General features: G+C 48.0%; 1 protein-coding gene across 1 annotated transcript in view; it reads right to left on the minus strand.

Annotated features, from left to right (window-relative positions):
• The window catches only part of dbo (Kelch-like protein diablo), a 58,134-nt gene that overhangs the window by 15,286 nt on the left and 20,927 nt on the right, over window positions 1-21,921 (minus strand). Inside the window, exons 6-7 of the mRNA XM_045762702.2 lie at window positions 16,279-16,365; window positions 3,953-4,076 (exon numbers count right to left, since the gene is read on the minus strand). Of these exons, the coding sequence (XP_045618658.1) occupies window positions 3,953-4,076; window positions 16,279-16,365 (211 nt within the window). The remainder of the gene's footprint in view (window positions 1-3,952; window positions 4,077-16,278; window positions 16,366-21,921) is intronic.

Raw genomic sequence — 21,921 nt, forward strand, 5'->3', positions numbered from 1 at the left:
AATATTTTGTATACTTGCTGGGAGAAATGTTGAACACTCGTGGACCTCTGATCTTCATAGTTTTTTTTTTTTATTATCATTATTTTCTACCACAGACGTGGCCACACATTTACAATGCTAACCAGCATATATACATTTTCTTCTGTCCTCCATGGACAGGGTTAGAGAAGTGTTAAACATATAGTTCAAGGGTTTATTGAACACTCAACCACAGAAGGTGATTCGGTGCTTTTAAAATGCTAAGCTAACCTACATACGTAAATACATGGATACACAGATTTACGTATGCCCTACATAAAGTGTTTGATGTGTCTTTTACATAGTGTCATTAATGTACATTCACAAAGGTGAAATGTAATTCTGATCAGCTTCCATATATACTTTATACACATACATATACATACACACACACATACACATATACATACATATATACACACACACTGTATAATCTATTAACTCTATTTTGGACTGTCGGAAAGCCTTTGACACAGTACCCCATAAAAGGTTGATGCATAAGCTGGAGAAACAGGCAGGAGTAACTGGTAGGGTGCTCCAGTGGATAAGGGAGTACCTAAACAATAGGAAGCAGAGAGTTACAGCGAGGGGTGAGACCTCAGACTGGCGTGAAGTCACCAGTGGAGTCCCACAGAGCTCTGTACTTGGACCTATCCCGTTTCTGATATACGTAAATGATCTCCCAGAGGGTATAGACTCATTCCTCTCAATGTTTGCTGACGATGCCAAAATTATGAGAAGGATTAAGACAGAGGAGGACAGCTTGAGGCTTCAAGAAGACCTGGACAAGCTGCAGGAATGGTCAAACAAATGGCTGTTAGAGTTTAATCCAAGCAAATGTAATGTAATGAAGATAGGGGTAGGAAGCAGGAGACCAGATACATGGTATCACTTGGGAGATGAAATACTTCAAGAGTCCGAGAGAGAGAAAGACCTGGGAGTTGATATCACGCCAGACCTGTCCCCTGAAGCTCATATCAAGAGGATAACAGCAGCAGCATATGCCAGGTTGGCTAACATAAGAACGGCCTTTAGAAACTTGTGTAAGGAATCTTTCAGAACATTATATACCACATATGTCAGACCAATCCTGGAGTATGCGGCACCAGCATGGAGTCCATATCTAGTCAAGCATAAGACTAAAATTGAAAAGGTTCAAAGGTTTGCCACCAGACTAGTACCCGAGCTGAGAGGTATGAGCTACGAGGAGAGACTACGGGAATTAAACCTCACTTCGTTGGAAGACAGAAGAGTTAGGGGGACATGATCACCACATTCAAGATCCTCAAGGGAATTGACAGGGTTGATAAAGACAGGCTGTTTAACACAAGGGGCACACGCACTAGGGGACACAGGTGGAAACTGAGTGCCCAAATGAGACAGAGATATTAGAAAGAACTTTTTTAGTGTCAGAGTGGTTGACAAATGGAATGAATTAGGAAGTGATGTGGTGGAGGCTGACTCCATACACAGTTTCAAGTGTAGATATGATAGAGCCCAATAGGCTCAGGAACCTGTACACCTGTTGATTGACAGTCGAGAGGCGGGACCAAAGAGCCAGAGCTCAACCCCTGCAAGCACAACTAGGTGAGTACAACTAGGTGAGTACACATGCATTCACATATATTTGTCTCATTTACTCTGACAGGGTGAGATAGCTGATAAAGAAACTAGTGTGCAATTAAGCACTTAATCACTGAAGGTGATGAAGGTGCTTTTACAAGCTCAGGTTATATAGTTACATCATATATATACATTGTATAATTGATATATTACATGGTCAATCTTAGATACAAGTCCAATATATCATCAAGTGTTCCAGTACTCATATAGTAATTACAGAGTCCAGCATACCTTAGCCCAGGAGGGCGAAAGTCAGTCAGTATGGGACATTCTACAATATAATGTTCAAGAGAGTGCATGTTTTCTCTTTCACAAAGTTGACACATTGTGTACTCAACATTTGGGTTTTGAGAAAGCTGCCAGATACGTCTATATCCCAGGCGTACTCTAATGGGGTCCATAGGCGACAGGGGTCCACCGCGACAACATTGATCAGGAGATGCAGAGACCACACCGATGTGAAGAGATCCACATCTGGGAGTCCATATGTCTGGTAGAGCCAATGGAAGGAGTTGGTGTCAACAGTCCATTCCATGGACAGAGGAATGAACAGAGACAGACCATCCGCCAGGACGTTGGATACTCCCTGGATATGAACCGCACTGAGAGCCAAACCCCCCAAAACCAGCAAACGAGCCACTTGAAGCGACCACCCCTAAAGAGGCAAGGACCAAAGAGAACCCCAGCGGTTCAGGCAATGAACCACCGGAGAATAGTCCGAATTGAGCCTGGTCCATCTGGACTGGTTCAGACTGGTTCAATGGTCGAACCCTGAGCAGCCAGAACCCTCCGAAGTGAAAACCAAACTGCCGCGAACTCCCGCACCATGCTGTGAGCCCGACGGAAGGACTGATCCCATCGCCCCTGGCTGTCCTGGTGAGCAATGGTCACAAAGCCCCAGCTGAGAGACGACGCATCCATGAACACATCGAGCAAGGGCTCAGGGTAGGTGCCAAGGCAGTGAACCCCGAAAACTCTGAAGAGGAAGCAGGCGACGCACCAACCAATGCAAGGAACCCGGAGGACGAGCCCAGCGATCGCAAGAGAAGCGAAAGGGGCGTCCCCGAAGGAACCAGAATAGACACCGAAGCCATGCCCATCCCAGCGGGTAGACCAGCACAATGAAGTTCAAACTCCCGCAGAACTGCTCGAGCAACCACCGAGATCTCCAGGACCCCCCTCCCCAGAAACAGCCGAAGGCGGGACTGCTATTGGCCCATACGAGGCAGCTGCTATTGGCCCATACGAGGCAGCTGCTATTGGCCCATACGAGGCAGCTGCTATTGGCCCATACGAGGCAGCTGCTATTGGCCCATACGGGGCAGCTGCTATTGGCCCATACGGGGCAGCTGCTATTGGCCCATACGAGGCAGCTGCTATTGGCCCATACGAGGCAGCTGCTATTGGCCCATACGGGGCAGCTGCTATTGGCCCATACGGGGCAGCTGCTATTGGCCCATATGGGGCAGCTGCTATTGGCCCATACGGGGCAGCTGCTATTGGCCCATACGGGGCAGCTGCTATTGGCCCATACGGGGCAGCTGCTATTGGCCCATACGGGGCAGCTGCTATTGGCCCATACGGGGCAGCTGCTATTGGCCCATACGGGGCAGCTGCTATTGGCCCATACGAGGCAGCTGCTATTGGCCCATATGAAGCAGCTGTTACGCGGTGTTCTGAATGTGTTGATGGTGAATGTATATAGTGTGTGACAGTGTATAGTGTGTAAATAGATTGTATACATGTATATACACAAATTAGCATGATACATAGTAAATATGTGTACACAAGTTTCATGCACGTAACACAGTGTCTACGGACAGTACGGATGTTGTACTGTGATATTATAGTGTACGTGTTCATTATACATTGGATTGGCACATAAAAACAATGAAAATGTATTTGGAAAGGTGTGCAAAAAATGAACGAAAATATATTCGCGGCAACTCGCGCGCCCCGCCCCGAGCGCCCCCGAGAGCTTACGGCACGGGCGCACGGGGAATGATGACGTCACGCCCCAACTTCCGGACCCCATAGCAGCCAAAGTAAGTACAATTTCGACTTTTTTTTACATACCCATACTGAGGGAAGGGTTTTTGACACTTTAAAAAGAAAAAAGAATTTTTTCCAGAGAATTTATTTCCTGCGCACTGCGGGGGTGTCACATTTGGAGGCAACGCAGTTAAGGGGTTAAGCTTCAGTTCAAAATGATGAAAGCATTCTGAAGGCACTGAAAGGAAACCTTAAAGTAAGAAAAATATGACAGAAAACAAACAAATGGCAATAGCATGAGGTATTCATAATAACTGACCTGCAAAAAGCACCTCGCCTGTTTTGATAGGCTTTCTCGGCCTGGTACGAGGACCCTGCATAAGGGGGCGCTCTTGAGGCAGTAAGAGGTAGTTCTTTGCTTCATCAACCAGATCCCTACATGCCTGGAAATTTTAAGAACACATTAGTGATTTTACACTGTGCCACATAAAGCATTTCTTCACTCTGAAAGTTACAAATGATAACCAAAAGAATTTAGTTCTATGGTGAGATCTGACTGTATTCATATGTGGTTTCCATTTTAATATTTTAACTTTTTCCCATAGCACAGGTACTGAAACTTATTTCCATTAAAAATTGTGCTATTTTCTGTGGCCCATTGAAAGACCTGATTTACATCAATTTTGAAGTTTGCCGAGTCCATTATATTGTCTACACACATAAAAAACCAGCGTTGAATGTAATGAAACGCCATTTTCTGGGTGATACCCAGAGGCTCCCCAGAGCTATCCCAGGCTGATATGGATATATTAGATTTCTGGAATCAGTCAATATGAATGGAGTTCTAGGCCTAACGGGGACCACGAGCCAGAACCTGGGCCCCCCCCCCCCTCCCTCAGAGGCAAGAGGAGCAATGGCTTATAGAAACCCTCCATGTGGTTGGAAATATTCTAAGTCTGCCATCGACCGGGTCAGGCTAGGTCAGAAAGGTAAGCGCCCCAAAAACAAACCCCTATTCTAGTGAAAATATTGCTAAAAAACCAGCTTTGAATATAATGAAACGCCATTTTCTGGGCGCGTCCCGGAAGCTCCCCGGAGCTTACTAGGCTGCTATGCTAATGTCAGACTTTGGCATCAGTCATGTGTATGGAGTTCTTATGGGCCTACCGGGGACCACGAGCCAGAACCTGGCCCCCTCTAGAGAGGCAAGGGAAGCAATGGCCTATAGAAACCCCCGTGTAATTGAAAGCATTCTATATTAAGTGATATAATACAGCAGCAGACACCAGACATTGTTGCACTCACGGAGACAAAACTTGAAGATGCTATTTTAAATGAGGTCATATTCCCAAGGGGCTACTCAATTTGGAGACGGGACAGAAAAATCAGGAAAGGCGGAGGTGTTGCTGTGCTGGTGAAAGAACACCTAAAGGAGAATGAAATAGTGACTGCCAATCCACAAGAAGTTGACATAATAGCAATAGAGATCTGCCATGAGGATGATAAACTAATGATCATAAATGCATATAGTCCACCGCTAAGCAGCACATGGTCAAAGGAGGAGCTAGATAGTAAACGAGAAGGTCTTATAACAATAATGAGAGAGATCATAGCGAGAGCGGATAACGATAGTTCACGACTGTTGATAGTCGGCGACTTCAACTTGAAATCCATAGACTGGGAAGCATGTGAAGCTAAAACAGAAGATTTCTGGACCTGTAAATTTGTAGACCTCATCCTGGAAACATTCTTGTATCAACATGTTAAACAAGCTACGAGGATGAGGGAAGGGGACATTCCCTCCATGCTAGATTTGATATTTACCAGGAAGGAGAAAGAAATATTTGACATTCAGTACCTTCCTCCCTTGGGTAAAAGTGACCATGTCTTTTTGGGGATAAAGTATGCAATGCGTTACAATCTGGAAGAAAAAAATGACGGTCGATGCAAATGAAAAACCTGACTTTAGGAGAGGACATTATGGCAACCTTAGAAAAAATTTTAGTGAGTATAATTGGACAGACTTGTTGCTAGGCAAGGAAGTGAATGAGATGTATGTCAGGTTTTGTGAAATATATGATAAAGGCAGAAAAAAATTTATACCAAAACAGAGAAGCAGAACTAGGAAACAGGATTGGTTCAACAGAAAGTGCGAGAGGGCTAGAGACCAAAAGACACAAAAATGGAATCAATACAGGAAGTGGCCGAACCCCCAAACATACCAGCGATACAAAGATGCAAGAAACAACTACACGGCAGTGAGGAGAGAGGCAGAAAGAAATTTTGAAAAAGAGATTGCAGACAAATGTAAAACAGAACCAGGTCTATTCTATAAATTCATAAACAACAAATTGCAGGTAAAGGATAATATTCAGAGGTTGAAAATGGGAAATAGATTCACGGAAAATGAAAAGGGAATGTGTGAAACATTAAACGAAAAGTTCCAGTGTGTGTTTGTACAAAATGAAATCTTCAGGGAACCAGATACAATAAGAATTCCAGAGAACAACATAGAGCACATAGAGGTGTCTAGAGACGAAGTGGAAAAAATGCTCAAGGAGCTAAATAAGAACAAAGCAGTTGGTCCAGATGGAGTTTCACCATGGGTTCTGAGAGAATGTGCATCTGAGCTTAGCATTCCTCTTCAACTGATTTTTCAGGCATCCCTGTTTACAGGAGTTGTAGCTGATGTGTGGAAAAAGGCTAACATAGTTCCAATCTACAAAAGTGGAAGCAGGGTTAATTATAGACCGGTTATATAATATAATTATAGACCCCCTTAATTATAGACCGGTATCATTGACAAGTGTAATAATCAAAATATTGGAAAAAATAATTAAATCTAAATGGGTAGAACACCTGGAGAGAAATGATATAATATCAGACAGACAGTATGGTTTTCGATCTGGAAGATCCTGTGTATCAAATTTACTCAGTTTCTATGATCGAGCAACAGAGATATTACAGGAAAGAGATGGTTGGGTTGACTACATCTATCTGGACCTAAAAAAGGCTTTCGACAGAGTTCCACATAAGAGGTTGTTCTGGAAACTGGAAAATATTGGACGAGTGACAGGTATGCTTCTAACATGGAGGAAAAATTTTCTGACTGATAGAAAAATGAGGGCTGTGATCAGAGGCAACGTATCGGACTGGAGAAATGTCATAAGTGGAGTACCACAGGGTTCAGTTCTTGCACCAGTGATGTTTATTGTCTACATAAATGATCTACCAGTTGGTATACAGAATTATATGAACATGTTTGCTGATGATGCTAAGATAATAGGAAGGATAAGAAACTTAGATGATTGTCATGCCCTTCAAGAAGACTTGGACAAAATAAGTACATGGAGCGCCACTTGGCAAATGGAATTTAATGTTAATAAATGCCATGTTATGGAATGTGGAATAGGAGAACATAGACCCCACACAACCTATATATTATGTGAGAAATCTTTCAGAAAGAATTCTGATAAAGAAAGAGATCTAGGGGTGGTTCTAGATAGAAAACTATCACCTGATGACCACATAAAGAATATTGTGCGAGGAGCCAATGCCACACTTTCTAACTTCAGAATTGCTTTTAAATACATGGATGGCGCTATACTAAAGAAATTGTTCACGACTTTTGTTAGGCCAAAGCTAGAATATGCAGCAGTTGTGTGGTGCCCATATCTTAAGAAGCATATCAACAAACTGGAAAAGGTGCAAAGACATGCTACTAAGTGGATCCCAGAACTGAAGGGCAAGAGCTATGAGGAGAGGTTAGAGGCATTAAATATGCCAAAACTAGAAGACAGAAGAAAAAGAGGTGATATGATCACTACATACAAAATAGTAACAGGAATTGATAAAATCGATAGGGAAGATTTCCTGAGACCTGGAACTTTAAGAACAAGAGGTCATAGATATAAACTAGCTAAACACAGATGTCGAAGAAATATAAGAAAATTCACTTTCGCAAACAGAGTGATAGACGGTTGGAACAAGTTAGGGGAGAAGGTGGTGGAGGCCAAGACCGTCAGTAGTTTCAAAGCATTATATGACAAAGAGTGCTGGGAAGACGGGACACCACGAGCGTAGCTCTCATCCTGCAACTACACTTAGGTAATTACACTTAGGTAAAAAAAATCAACCGGATTAGGCACCCAGAAAGGTAAACATCCCAAAACAAACCCCTATTCTGGAGAAAATTGCAACGAAAAGCTGAACGAGTGAATAGAACTCCCCAAACAAAAACGAGCAAACTAGTATGACATCATCCATCATCGTGCCTCTGCCTGCGCGGCCCCACCCTCCCCGGGAGGGGGAAGGGGCAGCCCCAGACCTACCGTGCCAGCGATCCACACCCCAGTTCTGAGACTGGATGTCAAAAACACGCGAAAAAAACCATCAAACTCGCACGAAGGAGGGGGGAACCCCGAGGTCACATCCATCGGACCCACGCGACCCACGGACCCAAGTACTGGACCCTTGCAGCTTGGAGTTACCTTCCACAAGTTCCTCGGGGTCTGCCTCTGTGTGTCCGTTTTACTGCTCGGTTTCTCAGCCGCTCTTTGGGTACTTGGGGGTTTTGTCTCCCCTAGTTAACCTTAGGGTAAGAGGCAGTTTTCACACTGGTAGGGGTGCAGGGTGCTGTGCAGCTAGTTGTCACCTATCACAGCGGCCGGCTCTGTTCCTTAGGGTACAGTGTCCTCTTGCGGGGTTTTGTTTTCTTTTTGTTTTTGCCTTGGTGGGGGGGTTCTGCCCTATTTGCCACTGGTGCTTGGCCTCACCCTGATACTTGGTTGTGCCCCCTGCTTGGTCCCCGTGAGTGTACACGTCCCTGGGGTTCAGCTTTAGACAGTTTGTTTGGTAGTTTTGGGCGCCAGTTGGCAGTACCCTGCCTGGGTTTACCTGAGTGCGAGTCCTCTTCAAGTAAACACTCAGGACCCTGGGAATCCCCTAGGGGACGCGTGGGTCCGATGGATGTGACCTCGGGGTTCCCCCCTCCTTCGTGCGAGTTTGATGGTTGTTTGGTCACCTTGTATTAGGGTGACCCTCACTGTTTTTGCCTCTTGTCACGCAGCCTGTTGGGTCGGTGACACTTTCGACCTTGAGTACTGTGAGTATTTTTGCTTGCTGGTGACTCAATTTACCCAATCTATGGATGATCATCTTCGGGTACAGGCTGCACATGCGTTGCATTCTAGGCTTTGATTGTTGCAATGCGCTAGGTTTGTTGCTCACCCGGATGCCCCACAGCTGCCCCGTTTTGCTTATAGGGACCCGGACTTGGGGGATGGGGGTCACTTCGACCCTGGTTCAGTCCACAGCCTCCTGGTCCTTCCCCTCCTATTGTTCGTTCTGGTCCCCCTCCCCTGCTTCCGGCTTCAAAATGTCTGAGGGTTTCGGAGTCGGGGCAGGGGTTAGTTGGTCTTGAGACTCGGGCAGCCTCGGGGGATGCCCCTTCCAGTGTGGCGACGGAGGCATTCGAGTCTCCTCCCCTGACAGAAGCCTCTGGGTCTGACCAGTGGGCCTCATTCTATCCGGTGCTTCTATCAAGTGCCGATCTTGCGGGATGCGGTGGCTCTGTTTTATGCCTCCCGGCTCGCGTATCGGCAGACGGTGCTTGCCTCCTCTGTGGAATCCCCTTGGGCCTTGGCTCTTAGGATGTCTTCCTCTTTTTTCTCTCCCTTGTTTGATGCTTCAGCCATTACGTAGTATATTCAGGCTGCTTTGGCTTCTTGCCATCCTATGTCGGGCTTGTTGGTTCTCCAGGGGTCCCGTGGTGGGCCTTCCCGGAAGGGTCGTGCGAAAGCTCTGGGTTCCTCTTGTCGTGGAGGAACTCGAACCTGTCCACTGGTGTCAGGTTTAGGTTCGGCTCCTCCTTTGTACCCACCTTCGTCTGGTCAGCGCAGTGTTCGTTCTGTGCGAAGTTTTGGGTCTCATAAGGGGCGCCGGCCCTTTTGCGGTTCACCACATTGACGGGGAGAAGGGAGGGGGGGGGGGTAGGCTTGCGCTGTTCCCTCATGCCTGGTCCCACGATTTGTGGGCGTTTCGGGTCGTTTTGCACGGCCACCGGTGGCGCTGGGTGGCCCCTTTTCCTGCAGGGGGTTTGGGGCTGGCGGGGCAGGCTTCTTTCCCTGCGCTGTCAGGTCATTTTGGAGTGGGTTCGCTTGGGCGTGGTTGAAACGGGGAAGAAAAAGTGGGGGGAGGAAGCGGAGCAGACGAGCAGCTCGTTGGTTTAATGAGATTTGCTTGTTACCTTGTTTTTGTTGGGGGAGAGGGGGGGGGGGTCCTAAAGCTCGGTTCGGTCTCGAGTTGCAATTTTCTACCAGTTGGGGGTCTGTTTTGGGGTGCCTACATTTCTGGGTGCCTAACCCCTGTCAATGGCAGACATGAATACTCTCAAAGAGTGGAGTTTTCATAGGCCATTGCACCCTTCGCCTCTCTGAGGGAACCAGGTTCTGGCTCGTGGTTCCCAGTAGGCATACGGACTCCATTTGACTGAAGTCCCAGAGGCTCCCCTACAGAAAATAAACAAGTACAAAACTTTTCAGGGGCTGATACTGAGACACTAGGTAGCATAACCTAACATGATGGAATATGTCTAGGAATTTTGGTGCAGCAAAGCTCATTTATCTTAGGTAAAGCGTGGGAGCCGGTCGGCCGAGCGGACAGCACACTGGACTTGTGATCCTGTGGTCCTGGGTTCGATCCCAGGCGCCGGCGAGAAACAATGAGCAGTTTCTTTCACCCTATGCCCCTGTTACCTAGCAGTAAAATAGGTACCTGGGTGTTAATCAGCTGTCACGGGCTGCTTCCTGGGGGTGGAGGCCTGGTCGAGAACCGGGCCGCAGGGACACTAAAGCCCCGAAATCATCTCAAGATAACCTCAAGATAGGTATCATTTACAAGTCGCTTCCTTCCACTCCTTACAATAAATCAAACAGATTCTAAAATCTGCCACCAGGAGGCTATATAAACCAATAACAACAGGGATTTCCCTTGCACCATCATACAAATGTTGAAAACTTCAAGCCAATACTCGAAGGTGTGAGAATAAAGTTGTGGAATATTGAATTGACACAATCAAGACCTAGGGAAAAATCATGAGAAATAACAAAAAAAAAAACAGCGTTGAATGTAATGAAACGCCATTTTCTGGGCGAGACCTGGAGGCTCCCCGGAGCTTACTAGGCTGATATGTTAATGTCAGACTTTGGCATCAGTCATGTGATGGAGATCTGTGGGCCTACCGGGGACCACGAGCCAGAACCTGGCCCCCTCAGAGAGGCATGGGGAGCAATGGCCTATAGAAACCCCCCCCCCCCCCCCCCCCCGTGTGTTTGGAAGCATTCCATGTCTGCAATTGACCGGGTCAGGCACCCAAAAAGGTAAGCATCCCAAAACAAACCCCTATTCTGGTGAAATTATTGCTACCTAAAGCCAAACAAGTGGATTGAACTCCCCTAAAAGAAATGACCAAACCAGCATGACATCACATGTCATCACGCTGCTGTCTGTGCAGCTCCCCCCTCCCCAGGCGGGGAAAGGGGGAACCCCAAGCCCCTCACACCGGCTATCCACCCTTCAGTTTTGAGGCTGGATGTCAAACACGCAAAAAAAAAATGCCGACTTATGCCGGGGAGCCTCCGGGTCTCACCCAGAAAATGGTGTTTCATTGTACTCAACGCTGGTTTTCTGGGGGGACCCCCTTTTGGCTCCCCGGAGCTAACTATCCACACAGGAAAAACATAGGGACTTACCCGGGTGGCGGTTGCTGCTCACTCCTCAACTCGAAGTCCGGACAACTGGCTGCAACCGCCGAACCAAAGCGACACAGGCCCGACTAGGCCCAGAGACGTTCACCAGGTAATGAGCAGCCAGCCTATTTGACCACCAAAAGCTCTGTGCCCAAATGTCAGCCCAGGACATGTTGTCAAAGATGGCAGCAAGAGCAGCGAACTTACGAACGTCATGGGCACGGGGATAGACTGCAGGCTGGCAATCCTTAATAACTCTGCAAACGACCTTGGAGACCCGCACCCACGAACAGGGAAGAAGGGAAAACGGTTTAACCCAAAGCGCGTCCCCGGACACAGAAGCTGTGGCGCGTAAATAACGGCAAAGAGCAGCAAACAGACACAAAACATGATGCACCCCTGGCCTAACCAACCAAACATCAACAACCCAGGGACTCCTCCAGAAAGCAGCATCATTCTTTGCCAGAAAAGAAGACGGCGGCAGACGAGCAAAACCAGCACGAAGACCGAAAGAGTAGAAACCTCTGCGCCGGAGGAGAGCATGAAGCTTCCCAACCCGACCCCCAGAGGCCAATGCCAATGGAAAAAAAAGAGCCTTGGGAAAACAATCCTGAACAGAAGGGGCCACAACAAACCGAGGAGAAGAAAGAAAAGAGAGCACTCTGTTCAATGACCAGGATGGCTCAGGCGGCGCATGAGCAGGCTGGAGGTGAAACAACGCACGAGACAGAAGCGAAACTGCACAGAAGTAACATCAATACAGAAAGCAAGCTGAAGCGGCTCCACCAGCGACGCACGATATGAGGCGACAGTGTTAAGGATAAGGTGACATTCCTGGAACAACCAATCTTGAGGTTATCTTGAGATGATTTCGGGGCTTTTTAGTGTCCCCGCGGCCCGGTCCTCGACCAGGCCTCCACCCCCAGGAAGCAGCCCGTGACAGCTGACTAACACCCAGGTACCTATTTACTGCTAGGTAACAGGGGCATGGGGTGAAAGAAACTCTGCCTATTGTTTCTCGCCAGCGCCCGGGATCGAACCCGGGACCACAGGATCACAAGTCCAGCGTGCTGTCCACTCGGCCGACCAAGAGAGAAAGGATAACACCACCCAAACAGAAAGCAAAGCACAATGACGAAGATGGAAATAGAACTGGAAGGACCACTAGGAGACTTCATACTGCCGCCGAGACGAAGCTCGCAGGTGGGACACTAACAAAGAAGCCACCTGATCACCACAGAGATGATAAACTCGAGTCAAAAAGACCATACGCGAAGACTCGAGGAGAAGATCGAACCAGTCACGTGATGCTCCGGGCCGATCTGTTGGAGGAGGCGGAGCCGCAGGAAAACCTCCGGGTTCGGACACCAGGCAAGCAGCGCCTGAAACATCGGCTGAGCCGGCCACCACGGGGCCAAGAGGAATACTCTCCCCTGGTAGGTCTCCAAGTGAGTCAGGACCAGGAGCAACAGCTGAACTTGGGAAAAGAGGTACAGGAACCCCCACCTCGACCAGTCCTGCCGAAAGGCATCGACCCAAACCCCTTCGAGATCGGGGAAGGGCGCCACATACTGGGGAAGGGGCCGCAACCATCCCAACGTGAAGAGGGCCACTTCGGAGCGCCCGAACATCTGGCAGACCCAACGGAAGGGGTCGGCGTTGAGCGTCCATTCCATGGAGAGGGGAACGAAACGGGACAGGCCGTCGGCCAAGGCGTGGGACACTCCTGGCACATGAACAGCCAGGAGAGCCAAACCCCCGAGAACTCAGCAGACGAGTCACCCGAAGCGACCAGCGCCAAAGAATCAAGGACCACATCGAACCCCCTCGGTTCAGGCAATGAACCATGGGGTAGCAGTCCGAATGGAGCCGGATTGTCGATCCGCAGGCGACCTGAACCCTCCGATGCACAAACCACACCGCTACGAACTCCTGCACTGTGCTGTGGGCTCGATGAAAGGACGGACCCCACTGACTCTGGCCAGCCTGGTGAGCACTGGTCACAAAGCCCCAGCCGAGAGACGAAAAAGCGTCCGTGAACACATGGACCGAGGGCTCGGGCAGGCGCCAAGGCACTGAATCCCGAAAAACCCGAAGAGAAAGCCGGCGACGCAGCAGCCGACACAAGGCCCCCGGGGGTCGAACCTAGCGATCGCGAGAGAGGCGGAAGGGACATCCCTCGAAGGAACCAGAATTGCCGACGAAGCCAGACCCGACCCAGTGGGTAGACCATCGGGAAGTTCAGGCGCCCGCACAAACGCCCAGGTGACCCGGAAGCACCCCAGAAACAGGCGCAAGCGGGACCGTAGCCGGAGGAGGGACTCTGGAGGAAGAAACATGGAAGCAGTCCAAGAGCCCCATACAAGACTCAGCCATGACCGAACCTGGGAGGGAACCATATGGGACTTCCTCCAGTTCACAAAGAACCCGAACCCGGCGAGCTGGAAGAGAACCAAACCCCTAGCTAGCAAAAAACTAGACCGGCTGGGAGCCCAAAGCAGCCAGTCATCGAGGTAGGCCAACACCTGAATACCTAAAAGACGCAGACGGGCCACGACGACCTGCGTAAGGCATGTGAACACGCAAGGTCTCAGATTCAACCCGAACGGGAGACAATGAAAGTGGTAACTTTGATACCCCACAGCAGAACCGAGCCAGTCCCTGAACCCCAGATGAATCGGGACGTGCCAATAAGCGTCCCGGAGGTCCAGGGACACCATCCAAGAACCCGGGTCCAACAGGAGCTGAACTTAAGACTGCGTAGTCATCCGAAAGGAGGGGGCAATGAACCCAGGGTATCAGACGGGACAAGTCCAAAATGAACTGTAGGTCCGCAGTCTCGTTTCGGGACTGGAAACAGACGGGAAACCCATCTGAGGGACATCATTGTTTCGATGACGCCCAAGCGAACCCACTCCAAGACGACTCGATGGAGTGCAGGAAAAGAAGCCTGCCCCGCCAGCCCCTCCCCCCCCCGAAGGTGAAGGGGCCACCCAACACCACCGCAGACCGAAGGAAACGACCCGAAACACCCACAATCGTGGGACTAGGCGTGAGTGAACAGCGTAAGCCTACCCTCCACCGCCCCATCAATGGGGCGAGTCGCGAGAGCGCCGGCGCCCCTTATGAGACTCCCGAACCCAGCTCAGGGCGAACACCGTGCTGGCCATATGAAGACGGGTCCAAAGGCAGAGCCGAGCCCGAAACTGGCACCTGTGGCCTACCACGATGAGAGGAACCTCAAACACTGGCACGACCCACCCACCCCCAGGACCAACAAGTCAGACATAACGGCAACTGGCCGAAGCAGCCTGAATATACTGTGCCACGGCCGAAGGAGCAAAAAGCAGTGGACAAAAGAGCCAAGACATCCAGGCCGAGCCAGGGCCCAGGCCGACTCCAGATTGGAGGCAAGCACTGCCTGCTGACAAGCGAGCCGGAAAGCGTAAAACAGGGAAACTGCATCCTACAAGATCGGCGTAAGCAGCTTCAACAAGGCAGCTGAACCAAGGCACTGGACCCCGGAATGGCGCCTTGGAGGATGTGGGGGCGCTCTCACCCTGAAAATACCAAGCAACGATTTAAAGCTGAATCCCAGGGACGTGTACACTCACGGGGACCTAGCAGGGGGCTGCACCAGAATAGAACTGTGCACAGGTAAGGCACCAAGGGGGAAGCAAAGTGGACCCCCCACAAGGCAGAAACAAAAAGAAAAACAAAACCCCCGCAAGAGGACAACGTACCCCAAGGAACAGAGCTGGTCGCTGTGAATGGTGAAAACAAGCTGCACAGTACTCTCCGCCCCGCACCAGTGCAAACTGCCCCTTACCCTACAGTAAACAAGGAAGACAAAACTCCCAAGCACCCAGAGGGCAGCCTAAAAACCGAGCAGTAATACGGCCTAGCAGAGGCAGGAGAAACTTGGAAGGTGGCCCCAAGCTCCAAGGGGCCTAGGGACTTACAGGGCACCTAGGGACGAAAACCCTAGGCACATGCAGCCCAAGTACTGTATAACAACTTCTGGCTCTCGCACCCCCTATCTTGAGGTTATCTTGAGATGATTTCGGGGCTTTTTTTTTTTAGTGTCCCCGCGGCCCGGTCCTCGACCAGGCCTCCACCCCCAGGAAGCAGCCCGTGACAGCTGACTAACTCCCAGGTACCTATTTACTGCTAGGTAACATGGGCATTCAGGGTGAAAGAACTTTGCCCATTTGTTTCTGCCTCGTGCGGGAATCGAACCCGCGCCACAGAATTACGAGTCCTGCGCGCTATCCACCAGGCTACGGCCTCTAGAAGACAGCCACCACACTCAGAGCACAGTGCTGGAAACGCTGGAGCCAAGCACATGACCTCCGCATCTAGCATCAGCCTGAGAACTGAAGGGTGGATAGCCGGCGCGAGGGGTCTGGGGTTTCCCCTTCCCACTCCCGGGGAGGGGGGGAGCTACGCAGACAGCGGCGCGGCGACGCGTGACGTCATGCTCGTTTCTTTTAGGGGAGTTCTATCCACTTGTTCAGCTTTTGGCAGCAATAATTTCACCAGAATAGGGGTTTGTTTTGGGATGCTTACCTTTCTGGGTGCCTGACCCAGTCGATGGTAGACAGAATGCTTCCAACCACACGGGGGTTTCTATAGGCCATTGCTCCCCATGCCTCTCTGAGGGGGCGCAAGATTCTGGCTCGTTGTTCCCGGTAGGCCCACAGAACTTCATACACATGACTGATGTCAAAGTTTGACATTAGCATATCAGCCTAGTAAGCTCCGGGGAGCCGAAGGGACTTCCCCCCCAGAAAGATACCTTATAAGGGCAAAGAAGCATGAGATAACTAAAGTTAAAAATAGATGAGAGACAAGGTATACAAGAGTACAAACTACAATTAACAACTACTGACTTTACCTCATCACTTTTTATAAGCAGATCTGACCCAACAGTTCCCACTAAAAACTTTGGACTGAGCAAAGGCAAGCGGACATGTTCCAGGACCTGCAATAGAAAAGGACAGTCAAACAACACGAATAAAAACAGAATATTTTACTTATAATTCTTACAGAATATTTTAAGTAAATAATTTACTTATTTACTTATAAGAACAGTATTTTCTTCAGCTATTATTAGTATATATTTTTTTAAATTAGTGCTAGTGAAACAGCCCTGGAAAAGAACAAGTGTAGCGCTGTAACCATCAATTTGTAAGTGAAGGTCATTACTGGCTAAGGATCTCAAAGCTGCTATCAAATACTGAAAATAATCATAATACACTTTTGGAATTAGACTATACAGTGCATGCATGCAAATACATGAATGTTGGTGCATGTGGTATCTTTGTGCTTAACACTTTGCCTGGCCGATAACTCAATGCATCCTTAAAGGAATATACTCACTCTGGGCGAGGACTCACGCTGCGTCCTTAATTAAAATATCCGTTAAAAATCAATTTTTCCCCGATCATTATGGGACTTGTTTTAAAAGGTACGCCAACGTCTTCCCATTTTCTGTGATGGCCCATGCGGCATCATGGCACTGCCACCCACACAGTAGATCAATTGTTATTGTGTTCACGCTCATGACCGCTGTGGCCTCCCGCTCACATAAAAACGCATGCCCGTTCTGGTTATTTTTCCTTAACTATATTTGTTAGTGCCATTATAAACACTACATTTACTCCAAGATGGATGGTGATCAAGAACAAAGCCAGTTCATGATGAAAGCAGGAAAGAAACACGTCTGAGGGAGAAGCTAAGTAGTGTTCACCAAAAGTACAGAAAAGTGACACACACACACCAAAAATATTCCAGGTATTAGTTGACACCAGATTCCCGGTGGAAGAGATTTCAGCAAATTCAACTTCAATAATAAACAGATAAACTGGGAGCAAATAAACCAGGACTTCACAGAAATAAACTGGGAAGAACAGCTAGAAAATGCAAACCTGAACCAGTGCCTGAAAAAAATAAGCTCAGTAGCACTAGAAATATGTTCAAACCACATACCCCTAAGAAAAAAGAGAAAGAGATGCAGATCGGAACGGGAACGTCGTTCCCTATATAGGCGAAGAAAACGAATCGCGGAACAACTTGAGAGTCGTACCCTATCTCAAGAACGGCGAAGAAGGTTAGGTAGAGAAATAGAAACAATTGAACTCAAGCTACAAGAATCATACAAAACCCAGGAGAGGCAAAGAAAGCAAAAGGCCATCAGTGAAATAGAGAGAAATCCGAAATATTTTTTCTCCTATGCAAAATCAAGATAAAAAACCACATCTAGTATCGGGCCCCTGCGAAAGGGAGATGGAACTTTCACCGATGACAACAAAGAAATGAGCGAGTTACTGAGGAAGCAGTATGACTCTGTTTTCAGCGAGCCATTAAATGCACTAAAGATTGATAACCCAAATGAATTTTTCATGGATATGATACCAACATCAAATCATATATCAGACGTCGCCCCTATCCCCACTAGATTTTGAAGAAGCCATAAACAGTATGCCTATGCACTCTGCACCAGGCCCGGATTCTTGGAACTCCATATTCATCAAGAACTGTAAACAACCACTATCGCAGGCCCTTCACATTCTGTGGAGACAAAGCCTAGATACTGGCGTTATCCCTGACATACTAAAAACAGCAGAGATAGCACCACTCCATAAAGGAGGAAATAAGGCAGAGGCAAAAAATTACAGACCGATAGCACTAACATCGCACATCATAAAAAATTTTGAGAGAGTGCCAAGAAGTAAGATCACAAAATACATGGAATCACAGCATCTCCATAACCCCGGACAACATGGTTTCAGAACAGGGCGCTCTTGCCTGTCGCAGTTGCTGGACCACTATGATATGGCATTAGATACTATGGAAGACAAACAAAATGCTGATGTAATATACACAGATTTCGCAAAAGCCTTTGATAAATGTGACCATGGTGTTATTGTACATAAAATGCGTTCAAAAGGAATTACCGGGAAAATAGGCAGATGGATCTACAATTTCCTGACTAACAGAACCCAATGTGTAATAGTCAACAAAATAAAATCCAGCCCATCAACCGTGAAGAGCTCAGTCCCCCAGGGTACTGTGCTTGCTCCAGTACTTTTTCTCATCCTCATATCGGACATAGACCAGAACACAACCTATAGCACTGTATCATCCTTTGCAGATGACACTAGGATTTTCATGAGAGTTGGCAACATAGAGGACACGGCAAACCTCCAATCAGATGTAGATCAGGTCTTTCTATGGGCTACAGAAAATAATATGGTGTTTAACGAGGATAAGTTCCAGCTCATGCGCTACGGAAAAATTGAAAATATAAAAACAGAAACCACGTACAAAACTCAGGCAAATCATAACATAAAACGAAAAGGCAATGTAAAGGATCTGGGTGTACTCATGTCGGAAGACCTTACCTTTAAAGAACACAATAAAGTAGCCGTCACAACTGCAAGAAAAATGACAGGTTGGATCACAAGAACTTTTCACACTAGAGATGCTATACCGATGATGATACTTTTCAAAACGCTTGTGCTCTCTAGAGTGGAGTACTGCTGCACAATGACAGCCCCTTTCAAAGCTGGAGAAATTGCTGACCTGGAGAGCGTGCAGAGATCCTTTACTGCTAGAATCCACTCAGTAAAACATCTAAATTACTGGGACTGACTAAAGAGCCTAAACCTGTACTCCCTTGAGCGCAGGCGGGAGAGATACATAATAATTTACACGTGGAAAATAATTGAGGGGCTGGTCCCAAACCTGCACACAGAAATAACATCACATGAGACCAGGAGGCATGGCAGGATGTGCAGAATACCCCTGTTGAAAAGCAGAGGTGCAACAGGTACTCTGAGAGAGAACTCTATCAACATCAGAGGCCCGAGACTGTTCAACACGCTTCCACTACACATAAGGAGCATAACTGGCCGACCCCTCACAGTGTTAAAGAGAGAACTGGATAAGCACCTCCAAAGGATACCTGATCAACCAGGCTGTGACTCATACGTCAGGCTGCGAGCAGCCGCGTCCAACAGCCTGGTTGATCAGTCCAGCAACCAGGAGGCCTGGTCGACGACCGGGCCGCGGGGACACTAAGCCCCGGAAGCACCTCAAGGTAACCTCAAGGTAGGACAATTTTCTGATCTTGAAAGTACTAAAAGTGACAAAGATGTAGATAGTGTGGTGATTGAAACTGAAACAGCAGGTGAGGGGTGGTTGTGGTGATGTTTATACCGCCACCCGTGCAGGCCCTGCTATTAGAAGTCGTACCGCACGTAACCCATGCACCAGTTCTGGTGAAGCCGGGATTACTGACAAAACTGCACTATTTGTAAACAGATTTACTGGAACACCAGGCTTGACTGTACCAGTACCAAGCACTCCTCTGGGAATTTTACAGTTATTTATTACGCAAGAGTGGCTGAAATATATGGTATATGAAACCAACTTGAATGCATCACAAAGCATGTCCAGTGCTTCTAACAACACAAACAATAAGTGGGATGAAGTGAGTGTAAGAGAGATTGCCAGATATTTGGGACTGACAATGTTGATGGGCATTGTGAAGATGCCAGAAATGACTATGTATTGGCAAACAGCTAAATTGTGGTATGTACCTTCATTCAAAACATTTATGATGGCAGCGAAACAATATGTAACGATTGCAAAGTATTTTCATATTCATAATACTGTAATGCCATTCCCAAAGACAATCAAGACAGACCAAGAAAAGTTAGAACGTAATGTAATATCTAGCACATCAATGTAAAACAGTATACATTCCTCAGAAAAATCTGTTTGGATGAAGGCACAATGTCATGGAATCTATCAACGTCTATCTTTCAAGGTTTATAATCTAAATAAACCTGATAAGTATGGAGTAAAACTGTACATGCTGGCTGAATTGCATACTGGTTACATTTATGATTTTGAAATGAATACAGGAATTGGGAAGACAATTCAAACGGTTATGGGCTTGATTGAACCCCTGAAGAACAAAGGTTACCATTTATATATGGGGTAACTACTATAACGCATTTCAACTTGGTGAGAAGCAGCTTGAACAAAGTGTATACACCTGTGGTACTCTCAGATTGCAGCGTGGTGCACTAAAAGATCTTCAGCTACAAGCAAAGGGTAAACTGCCAGTAGATAAAACTGTATTCAGACGGAAGGACAATACTTTTATAATTCTGTGGAAAGATTAGCGAGATGTTTCACTCATCACAACTTGCCACAGTGCAGATACACAAGAAGTGGAACAAAGAAAACGAGTACACAAACCTGACGGAACATCTTCAGTGCAACAGGTCATTGTGAACAAACCAAAAGCAATCTGTGATTACAATAACCACATGAAAGGTGTTGATCACTTCGACCAAATAAATTGAGTAGAAGAGAGATAAGAGAGCACCCGGTCCAACAACTAGGATGGCTCAGGCGGCGCATGAGCAGGCCAGAGGTGAAACAATGCACGAGACAGCTTGCGGAATGGAGTAGTAGCAGAAGTAAACCGAGCCAGTCCCTGAACCTCGGATGAATCGGGACAATATGTGTTCTTGAGGTCCAGGGACACCATCCAAGCATCCGACTCCAAAAGAAGATGGACCTGGGATAGAGTAGTCATCCGAAAGGAGGGGTAATAAACCAACGGGTTCAGACGGGACAAGACCAGAATAAGCCTGAGGTCCACGCAGTTCCGTTTTGGAACCGGAAATAGACGGGAAACTCACCTTAGGGACGAGATTGTTTCGACCACACCCAAGCGAATCCACTCCAAGACTACCTGACAGTACAGGAGAAGAGGCTTGCCCCTCCAGCCCCGAACCCCCCTGAAGGAGGAGGGGCCACCCAACGCCACCACAAGCTGCATGAAACAACCCAAAATGCCCATAAATTGTGGGGACCAGGCGCGAGCCTCCCTTCCACGGCCCCTACAATGGGATGAACCGTGAAACAGCCGACACACCTTACGAGCACCTAAGTGACACACAGGACAATCACCACTCCGAACAGAAACAGACGGTATCGAAGGCTGTTTGGCAAATCTGGCACTACAGTACTAGCCTACCATGATGGGAAGAACCCCGAGCCCTGGTATGACCCTGCTGTGAAGGTTCTCCACGAGCCCACCGGAGGACTAACAAATCTGACACAGGACGGCAATTATCTGAAGCTGCCTGCAGATACTGCACAACCGCAGACTCAGCAAACAACAATGGACAAAAGGGCGAAGACAGCCTAAAAGTCAGGGCCCGAGTGGATTCTAAAGAAGAGAGCACCGCCTGCCAACACACGAGTCGAGAAGCAAAAAACCACGAAACCGCATTCCGCAGAAGCAGCGCGAACAGCTTCAACAAAACAGACAACGCATGCACCACCGAGGGCAACGCACCAGACCCAGAGGCGGCCCCAAGTACCTCCACATCCACCTCAAGCCAGCACAAGGACAGCTCAAGGAGGGAGAAGAAGTGCATGGCCAAAGCCAACACGCCATGCATGCGCAAATCCTCCGCACCCAATGCAGCCGAAAGGGAAAGAACCTGCACAC

Source organism: Procambarus clarkii, chromosome 56 (assembly GCF_040958095.1).
Source record: "Procambarus clarkii isolate CNS0578487 chromosome 56, FALCON_Pclarkii_2.0, whole genome shotgun sequence".
In the NCBI taxonomy this organism is placed as follows: Eukaryota; Metazoa; Arthropoda; class Malacostraca; order Decapoda; family Cambaridae; genus Procambarus; species Procambarus clarkii.